Source organism: Hemibagrus wyckioides, linkage group LG05, assembly GCF_019097595.1.
Source record: "Hemibagrus wyckioides isolate EC202008001 linkage group LG05, SWU_Hwy_1.0, whole genome shotgun sequence".
Taxonomy (NCBI): Eukaryota; Metazoa; Chordata; class Actinopteri; order Siluriformes; family Bagridae; genus Hemibagrus; species Hemibagrus wyckioides.
Genome location: NC_080714.1, coordinates 23,018,239 through 23,028,765, shown reverse-complemented (window position 1 = coordinate 23,028,765; position 10,527 = coordinate 23,018,239). Strand labels below are relative to the sequence as shown.

At 41.2% G+C, this 10,527-nt stretch overlaps 1 protein-coding gene across 4 annotated transcripts in view; it reads left to right on the top strand.

The window, feature by feature from the left end:
- The first annotated feature begins 3,557 nt into the window (after positions 1 to 3,557).
- rapgef1a (Rap guanine nucleotide exchange factor (GEF) 1a) overlaps positions 3,558 to 10,527 on the top strand; it is a 29,338-nt gene continuing 22,368 nt past the window's right edge. For all 4 annotated transcript variants that reach the window (XM_058389888.1, XM_058389887.1, XM_058389886.1 and 1 more), the window contains exons 1-6: positions 3,558 to 3,735; positions 7,783 to 7,931; positions 8,033 to 8,211; positions 8,486 to 8,642; positions 8,755 to 8,846; positions 9,111 to 9,266. In XM_058389888.1, the coding sequence (XP_058245871.1) occupies positions 3,708 to 3,735; positions 7,783 to 7,931; positions 8,033 to 8,211; positions 8,486 to 8,642; positions 8,755 to 8,846; positions 9,111 to 9,266 (761 nt within the window). In that variant the 5' untranslated portion in view covers positions 3,558 to 3,707. The remainder of the gene's footprint in view (positions 3,736 to 7,782; positions 7,932 to 8,032; positions 8,212 to 8,485; positions 8,643 to 8,754; positions 8,847 to 9,110; positions 9,267 to 10,527) is intronic.

Sequence of the window (10,527 nt, the reverse complement as noted above, 5' to 3'; positions counted from 1 at the left end):
TTAATAATAAATGCTGGTGCATCTTTTTATCAGGGAGAAGCTTCTTTTTTTTTATTCCCTGCTGAATTTATTAGAGGATATTTAGATAGATCACGGATAGCACACATACGCGGATGCGGTCTCAGATAATAATTCGTCAAGAATTCATTATAAAATAATGATGAACTGATGATGAAATGATGGAATAAAACACGATGGCGTACTGCGATGGAGGACAATGATCAGAGATGGGGTCTGAGATGGGACAGAACATCGTTCAAGCAATAGATGGAACATAGATTATATATTGAAAAAAATAATGGATGGATAGATAGATAGATAGATAGATAGATAGATAGATAGATAGATAGATAGATAGATAGATAGATAGATAGATAGATAGATAGATAGATAGATAGATAGATAGATAGATAGATAGATAGATAGATAGATGGATGGATGGATGGATGGATGGATGGATAGATAGATAGATAGATAGATAGATAGATAGATAGATAGATAGATAGATAGATAGATAGATAGATAGATAGATAGATAGATACTTTAGTCAGAAATCAGGGTTCTGCCTCTTCAATAATGCATCAGATCAGGACTTGCTCCTAATTCCCCAGTTAAAGGGATATAGGGAGTGGACGTGGCAGCACTTGATGGATGAGCGCTCTGGGCCGGCTGTCTGTTTGCTTTGACACACACTCAGTCCCGCTGCGGCAGCCTGCGACTGTCTTCTGTGTCTTTCAAAAAGCACCAAAGGACAGTAGAATTGGAGCTGCCACATTTGTTCTGAGTGACGAAGACGGGAATCAAACCTTCAGTGCTTTTTTTTTTTCCCAGAGCAGATGGTAAAGTCACACCAACCACGAAGCAGCTCTGAAAATGATTTCTGAAAGAGGAAACATCATCGAGGGCTCGCTGACTTACACACCCTCGACTTGCCCTTGCCTTTTTCTCCTTCAGGTGTTTGTCCTGCCTTCCTGTACTAGGCTCTCTGAGCTGACGTAAGGTTTTATTTTTAGCCAGCTGATTGAATTTCCTTCTCGAAAACAACACAAAATGGTCAACGAAATTCCTACACCGTTCAGCAGGATTTTGCAGCGTTACAATTAGGTTGCTTGTAGCCAGCTACCTCACGCACACACTCCTACATCTGTCTGTATTAATGATAAGTGTCATTTAATTTCGTAGCTTGTGTCTTTTGCCCGGGTGTGCGGTATTAATGTGGTAGCTTCTGATCAGAAGGTTGTGAGTTTGAATCCCAGGTCCATCAAGCTGCCAAAGTGGGGCCCTTGAGCAAGGCCCTTAACCCTCAATCGCTCAGTTGTATAAAAAATGAAATAAAATGCGAGTCGTTCTGGATGAGGGGGTCAGCCAAATCCTGTAAATCTTTCACACAAACAACAGCATGTTTTTGGGAGGTGGCATCTCTAAAAGCAGAGAATTCTCTAGAAACCCTTCATGCAGCCTACAATGACTTTATTTTCTTGATTTGATATCTATTTTTTTTATTATTATTATTATTATTACATTATTCTATAAAAAAAATTGTTTACAATTGATATGAACAAGTGTTTATAGTTTTTCTCACTTTTCAGAAAAACATTTGCTCACAAATGTTTTAACACCCTTTCTCAAAGCCATACACACTTCATACAGTGTGAACAAAATGCAACGCATGAGCACTCAAGAATGAAACACCAAAATCACAAATTTCTAGTTTTCACACTGCACCAAACAACTGAGTCACAAAGTGCAGTCTGTCAGCTGAGCAGAAGACAACAGAGCTTTGGTTTATTGTGAATTATTCTGTTAATATGGAATAACAGTCTGATATTCACTCATATTTGTTTGTTCTGTTACTTTAGAGGAATGCTTCTCATATTTACCGTGAACTGTTTAACCCATCAGTGTATCAGCCAAATCCTGGGACGGCAGATTTGTGAGACATTTTCAGCATTTTACTGTGAGTATGTGTTGTGTATTGCCTTCTAGGCAAGGATTAAAACACATGGAGTGTACTGTTATAGGAAAATAATCAACAACACCGTGGTGTGATGTGGCCAGACAATGAAGCGTTAGTGATTTTTAAAATATTTTTGTCTTTTTTTCCTGAAGTATAATAAATTCAACACCTTGTGGAAGGTCTGTGAAACAAGTTTGCTCCTGTTATCACTGTAGCCACTTTATTTTCTCATGAAGGTAATAAAAAAATGGAGATTTTCAGGTTACAGTAAAACCAGGTTACAGAAAGCCTACCGTCAGGAAGAATTTTCTATTCTGGAAAACTTTGCTACAAATTACTGACACTGGAGACTCCTTACACAAAATGTTAAATAAACATCCAGTTACTGTAAATACCATATTAACAATAACACACATTTTTAAAAATGTAATTAAAATAAATGTAATTAATGCTTTTTGAGTGTGTGTGTGTGTGTGTAACTACAGAAAAGACAACGCATTGGAACAAACACAATATTATAAAGCCTTGTAGCTGCTGTCGTTTAAATAAATAAATAAATAAATAAATAAATAAATAAATAATCAATATTCGCCCCATGATGTAATGTTGTATTGTAAATCGTGTGGGGGCGGGGTTTAGTGTCGTAATTGCAATTCAAAATGTGGCCACTAGATGGAGCCAGAGCAAAAATAATCGACTCACAGGCTTCACTGTAATGAACCACCTCTTGTATTTATCACATTTACCATTAGAGAGAAGTTTAGCTTTGTATTATATATATATATATATATATATTAATAAGTATTTATCAAGAATTTATTAGTGCTGTACTTGATAAACTATTTATGCTGACAGTGATTATGATGTACATGTTTGTTTGAATCATATTTATAAGGGACCAACGAAGATGAAGGAAATATATATCTTCCTACCTATCTATCTATCTATCTATCTATCTATCTATCTATCTATCTATCTATCTATCTATCTATCTATCTATCTATCTATCATTACAGAGGTTTGCATTTCAACCCTTAGCTCAGGTTGCTGTCCTGGTGGAATTTTTTACACATACCCCTGTGTTCTCATGGGTTTCCTCTGGGTTCTTGGTTGTCCCCCAGAAAACACTGGTTACTCCAAATTGTCACTGAGTGTGACATTCACGTTTCATTTGGCAGATGCCCTTATCCAGAGCGACTTACATCTTATCTCATTTTATACAACTGAGCAATTGAGGGTTAAGGGCCTTACTCAGGGGCCCAACAGTGGTGGCTTTGTGGACCTGACATCCTTTAAGGAACTCAATCACTAGTCCATAACACCTTAACCACTAAGCTACCACATCCCCCTTGTGCCCAAGAGTACACGATGCCCTAAAGTGGACTGGTGTCCCATCCAGAACATGTAATTCCCACCCTCAGATCCAGATCCAGTGTAGACTCAGGATCCACCTCATCATCCCTGCCCTGGTGCTGATGATTTTTTTGTGAGATATGATGGTACTGTGCAGGGCAGAGAAAATGTGTCCTGAGGCTAGAAAATATTTGTAATATTATTTGCGCGTCATACCAACCGCGAGGTGGCGCTGTGTGCACTGCAGTCTCTGGTTACACAGCAGACAAAACCGTTCACTGAGAGACAGAGACAGAGACAGAGACAGACTCTGACTGACTGACCAGTCTACCTTCTGCTATGATGCTGGAATAACACAGAATCCCTCTCTAACATCTGCCCCATATTTATTTGGAAGATGTCTGGGAAACTCGAGAGTAAACAAGGTGAGTGTTCTTCTGTGTCTATCTTCATTGCTGTGAGCTAACTGGCTAACTACAGCTAGCTAGGCGATTTTAGACAGAACCTTGCTGTGGATACGACCAGACTGGAGATCACACAGCCAGCGGCTGAGACCTTTATAGCTTTTAGCTTGAACCGGAACATCTGGGATACCCGAGACTCTGGTAGAAGACAAGTAAATTAGCTGGTTAGCATAACTCAGCTGACGTTAACGTTAAACAACAATGGTTAATCGCTGATTGGTTAGCATTAGCGGTTAGCCGCTCCGCCGGTGGGTGTGGACGGCGGGGCCCTTCACTTTAGCTTAGCTTAACACCGCGAACTTGAAAGGCATCACCTAGATGTTTATAAATATATATTTACACGCTTTAGCATTTCTACACAATACTCATATAGGCACTTTTATTCTAGCATAACTGTTTCAATTAGCCTGGTCAGTTACACTAATAAATCGCTAGTTGTTTAGTTAGTGTTCTAGTTATGAACGGAACGAACCTGTTTTTGTTCCATTATTTTCATATTTTATCCACTACCAAAGTGTTTTTGTTTTAACTCACGTAAATTTTATGGCTTAATTAGGGGTTTTTGTCCAGGCTTAATTGTATATTTGGGCTAAATTGGCTTACTTTAGGCTTCTTGAATGATATCAAGTCCCAAATAACGCATTATTATAGATGAAGTGCACTATACAGGGTTAATAAACCATTATTCCGCACCCTCATATAGGACGCCTACCCAGTGTGAACGGATCGATTTGGGATTCAGCCGGATAATTGTGATGTTTGGAACAGTAGTAAGTGATCAAGCAAGGTATAAATGGAAAATAAAACTTATTTAAAGCATCATAACGGATAATTTTAGGTAAAGGGCGACCTGTGAAAATTATGGCGATTATAGAGTCATTATCATACTCGACATACCTTCACTTTTATTTATGAGTCTGACTCAAATCTTGAGTTGTGTCTAAAGTCTGAGTCTAGTTTTGAGTCCTGGTGGAATTTTTTTTGGGAATTGAATGAGTCAGACTGTGTGTGTGTGTGTGTGTGTGTGTGAGAGAGAGATAGAAAGAAAGAAAGAAAGAAAGAAAGAAAGAGAGACAGAAAGGATTACCTGTACTGCACTGCTCAAATTGGACAGACCATGGAGCATATTAGTATTCATTTAGGAGTGTTTCTTTTTGAGTGCACTCATCCCTTTTTCCATTCCTCATTCTGATTCAGAGCTCAGATGAATGAATTCTTCCTGTTCCTGATCATTTTCCAATAACAACTTTCTTTTAGGGTGCTTTCACATGTTTAGTCCGTTAGAATCGGGCCCTGGTGCTTTTCCTCTTTGGTGTGGTTTATTTTATTAGTCAGCGATTAGACTCCTAGTCCAAGTGTTACCCTATATTGCCAAAAGTTTTGGGACACCCCCTTCAAATCGTTGAATTCAAGGGTTGGGCTCGGCCCCTTAGTTCCAGTGAAAGGAACTCTTAATGCTTCAGCACACCAAGGCATTTTGGACAACTTCATGCTCCCAACTTTGTGGTAACAGTTTGGTGATCACCCCTTCCTGTTCCAGCATGACTGTGCACCAGTGTACAAAGCAAGGTCCATAAAGACATGGATGAGCGAGTTTGGTGTGGAGGAACTTGACTGGCCTGACCTCAACCTGATAGAACACCTTTGGGATGAATTAGAGTGGAGACTGCGAGCCAGGTCAAAACTGGGACGTCTGTCTTTACATGCACATGAATGTAATATGGAGTTAGCCCACCCTTTGCAGCTGTAACAGCTTCCATTCTTCTGGGAAGGCTTTCCACAAGATTTAGGAGTGTGTTTATGGCAATTTCTGACCATTCCTCTAGAATCGCACTTGTGAGGTCAGGCACTGATGCTGGACGATAAAGTCTCTGCTTTAATTTATCCCAAAGAAAATCTCAGTGGAACTAAGGGGCCAAGCCCAACCCTTGAAAAACAACACATGAATTCAGTGATTTGGAAGTGTGTCCCAAAACTTTTGGCAATATAGTGTAGGTCCGGTACCTAGTAAATTTTAATGAGAAAACGATTCGACCTTGCAGAGATACTCTGTAGATGCAAACTGTTGAATTGAACCACGTGGAGCCAAAGGACAGAGCTGTAGACCTGCAGAATTCTGGATGTATGGAGCAGCAAAGCGAAAGAGAAAATAATTGAAAGATACGATAGCCAAGTTCGGTTCTGTACTTGATTTGTGTCATTGCTACACTCTTTGTCCTCTGTTTACCACTATGTATTTCTGACCAATATAATTAAAGGCATTGATTCTAAAGAGTTTTGCTCTGATTCATACTATTCAAATGGTCCTTTAGCTGTGAAGGTGCTATTTGTAAATAACTCTTTCCAAGTTAAATAACTTGGATTGAAGGGACCTTTCCGCTTAGACTGTAATATTTAAAACCAAAAGGAAGAGCCTGATGTCCAAAAATAAAGCAAAACGCATTTGTATTTGAGTTACTTCCTCTGTTTTATAGTTGCCAGAAGCAGTTCTTCTTTCTTTTATTATTGCTTTCGTTAGTTGAGTGGGAAGGCCATTTACGCAGACATTGAGGAAGTCGTCTTTCACGGGTAATTTCACCTGGTAACTGTAATGCTTTTATCAGCTCAAATGATCAGTGATAAGACTGGGAACTTCCCTCCCTTTTTGCACAGTTTAATAAAGCAGTAAAACATTTATGTACACCGTCACTAGGACAGAGCTCAGTGTGATTCAAAAAGTTGGCCTCTTGCCCTCCTAAATGTTAACTCTTGGTCTAGAACTAAAGAGGTCATGAGATGGGACATACCTATTGTTCGCTATGTTCAATTTTCAGGTAACCGTCAGTGCCGTTAAAGCCTGAAGCTGTTCAGAGGGACTTCCCTGCCATGTTTGCCGCTTACCGTAAAACTAACCATGTTCTTAGCCAAACTCATCTCTATATTGCACTATACTTGTTTTTTATATTCTCCTCCAGCAGTGCACTACTGAGGGCGTGAGGTGTCGTGTGAGCTGCCACTAGTTTAGCACTCTCGCTCTGAGGTGCTACGTGTGGGCTCTGACCGTGAAACTCCACAGAACACCCACACTAACCTCAAGCTACGTTCATCAGAGTTGAGGAAATTTCCCCTAAATGGTTTCGTTCGCAATTAGTGGCATCACTAGAACTCCAACTTAGCCTGCTTCAGTTCAAGCGTGTGACCGATCCGGCTCGCAGAAGAGGATCCGACTGAACACAATGGCCACATGCTCTTCTCTCTTCCCGCTTCCCTTGTTTATGTTCCTGAAGAGCATAAAAGGCTGAAATATCATGCTGCTCTCAAGCGTGAAAGCTGCTCCTTCTGTCTGTTTACACGCTAGGAGGAGTTATGAGGTACAACTTCGAGCCTTTTATGTGGCTGTGTCTGAGTTAAAGTTGTTCGCCTAAAGGGGTGTAGGTCCATGTTGAACATGCTGAGGCAGACACACCGAGTGGGCTGTTGTGAACTACTTTTAACTCGCTGAGTAGTTTCTCTTTCGAAGTTAATTTTGTTGCTGTTAGAGTAGCACACTCGATTGTGTATCTTGAATGGTTGTGGGGTTTTTACTTATTCATTAATGTTAAATAAACGTAATGTCATTTTAGTCAATTATTAAGGTGCAGGGGGATTTTTTTTGCTGCTCTTTTCTCTTTAATTCTTTGCCATTTCCTGACAGCCAGCCAGCTCTCTCCTATCAGATGAAGCTCTCAAGGTAACACAGGTTTCCTTCAAGGCCTATCAGTCATTGTGACTATAGACCAGTCGAAGATATATACATATAAACAGGCTTTATGATGTGTGTGACGAAATTGCTGTTTTCTGTTCACTCAAAGTGATAGCTCTGGGTGTTCGGGCTACTGATTTGTCCGAGCTTTCTAGATATTGTTTTCAGTTCAAATGAAACAATCCTGAACATCATTGCGCAGCATTACCGAGATTTTATTTGTTTCCTTTTTTCATTTCTCTTCCTCTCTCGCTCTTCTCTTCCTCTATCCCTCCCTCCCCTCTCAGACTCCCAGCGCTCCAACCTTCAAACCTTCACAATGAGGCTAATAGACCGATTTCACTCCCCCAAGCCAAAAAGAGTACATTCATCGAAGAAAGCATCAAAGCCTTCAGTAGAGCGAATAGTCAAGGCTCCCGAGAAGCAAGAAACTAAGGTAGCTTTGTGTACACTGCATGTGTACTCTGACTGTTACGATCCCTTTTGCACTCTCTGTTGACCTGTAGTCTATTTTCACCTTTTTGTCTCTGGGTTTAGAGTCTCAGCCGGTTGGAAGAGAAGGAGAAAGAAGTGGTCAGTGCCTTGCGTTACTTCAAGACGATAATTGATAAGATGGTGTTGGACCGGAAAGTTTTGGAAATGCTTCCCGGCTCCGCCAGTAAAGTTTTGGAGGCTATCGTGCCTCTAGTGCAAATTGACGCCAAGATTCTGAAAAGGTGAAGACTTTTTTTATTTAATAAAGCCATATCCAAATCTAACCGTGTTCTGGTTTCACAAAGAAGTCAGATTCTGACAAATACATTACTCTCACCTTTGAAACTCTTGGATATGTCAGATTCCTCTGTTCCAGCTGTGCACCACGTGTTGTCTGGGCAATGGTTACAAATTCCACACTTACATATGATTTATTTGTTTTTGTTTTTTTGTTGCTCGGTATCATAACTTGTCCTGCTTTCTGAGCTACAACATTTGGAGTTGTTCTTTGTGCAGTTCCTCCGTGTCATCCTGCCTCAACCGAGTGTATCAGAGTCTGGCGAACCTCATCCGCTGGTCAGATCAGGTGATGCTGGAGGGAGTGAACCTGGAAGAGAAGGACACTGTTGCAAATGTAACCAGCATCATCAAAGCGGTGCTGGATGGGGTGAAGGTAATGCTTCATGATCACATTTTTTTTTTGCACACCTGAATCTTGTGAATTTTGTGTTCTGTGAAGCTGAGGTGGTGTGACCAGAAACATGACTGTCTGTGGTTTCTTGCAGGAACTGGTGAAGCTGGTCTTGGAGAAACAGCAGCTACCTTCCCCAACATCACCCACAGCCAAAAGTGTCCCCTCAGTCATCAGCTCAGAGAGGTGAAGAACACTAAAACTCGATAGCCTTGCATTAGTATAACCCTGATAATACTGCAGTGAAGCATTGTGGTGGCAGAATGATGTTGAGAAATAACCTAGTCCTCTCGGTTGCGTCCAGCTGAGGATTGTCATGGTTCAAAACGACTCCTGTGTCTTGCACCACTCATGAGACCCATTTTTTGATAATTGAAAATACGTCCCATAGTACCAAGTCATTGAACAACCACGTGTCTTTATGCACTAACACGATTATGGTCATTACAGTGTTCCGGAGCTTCCTGTTATAGAGACCGAAGACGAGAGCTCCACAAACTCCTCTGCACTGAGTCATTCCACCGAGGCCCTGACTGACGCCCCCTCCACCAAAGAAGCAGCGCCACCCAAACCCCCGCTCCCTGGCCTCAAAGTGCCCGAGCATTGGTAAGTGAACTGGCTCTGATTCACAGCTCCCACTGTCTCTCACTGTCTGCTCACAAGAAACTGCCACCGCTTAACTCGGTATATTTGGGCAGATTGCCTAGCCAGCCATGTTATTGTTTAGTTTGGTTTCATTTGGATATATTTGGATTGGTGTTGGTGTTCACTGAAGCGAGGGAGGCTGTGCCTTTAGCTAGGTCCGATCTGTAGTCGCTCCAGATGATTACACAGCACTTTCTCTCAAATCGTAGTGTTTACAAGAAGTCTAAATGGGAAGGTGTGAAGCAGGCTGTTATAAATAGTGTGCTTCTGTAGAGGTGTCTTTTTTGTAGGGGTGCAGAGATGCATGTTCTGTACTTCCTCTGTCAAACTGTGTTTTTTTTCTTTTCTTTTCTTTTTTATATAAAGTTACTGTTCTGGTGTGTGGAGGGTGTGTATCTTTCCTGTACAGAAGAAACAGTACTTCCTACAGTGTCAGCTGAAGGCTAGACATAATTAACGAAGTGAGCCTACACACTATATCCTGAATGATCGGTTTCATAACCTTTTTATTTTTCTGAAATCATATTCTGCATGAAAAAGATGAACTGAAGCATAAACTCATCCCAGTTGTTGCCCTATTTGGTTATATTTTCCTAGCTCTCCTATCACATGATAGTAGGTGCCAAGCAGAGAGAGGATGAGGTCTAGCACATTCTTCCTCCGAGGCATGTGCAGCCAGGCAGCCTCACAGGGCAGCTCAATGCACTCGCTCGGAGAAAGCTCACAAATCCACCCTCTTCCACATACACGAACTCGTAGACGCCTATTATCGTCTGCTGTGACTCAGATTAGGTTTACATCCTCACGGGCGCATTTCTAGGGTAGGTGGGAACTGTACATAGTGATGATTTATCATTTCAGTATCACTTGTGGGTTCCTTTATGAGTGTGGTTCCTTTTTAAAGATCCTTTTTCAAATCCTCTAACAGAGATTTTCCTTGTCACTATCATCCTGTGGCTCGCTCATTAGAAATCATCCATATTACACCAAGTATGCATTGTGTGTGTCTACTGTTGAAAGCACTATGCAAATAAATCGACTCGAAGTTGAATATCTTCCTTCGGGATATACCGTATGTATTAACAGCCTTGCCCTTTTCGGTGCACATGCTGCTGCACTGTGCTCACCATGACTCCATCGTGTCTCCTGAAGCGAGCAGTGAGGGTTTTAACAGCACCCCGACCCAGCCTTTTTTCCCCTTTACGGCAGGAGGAGGAGGGGG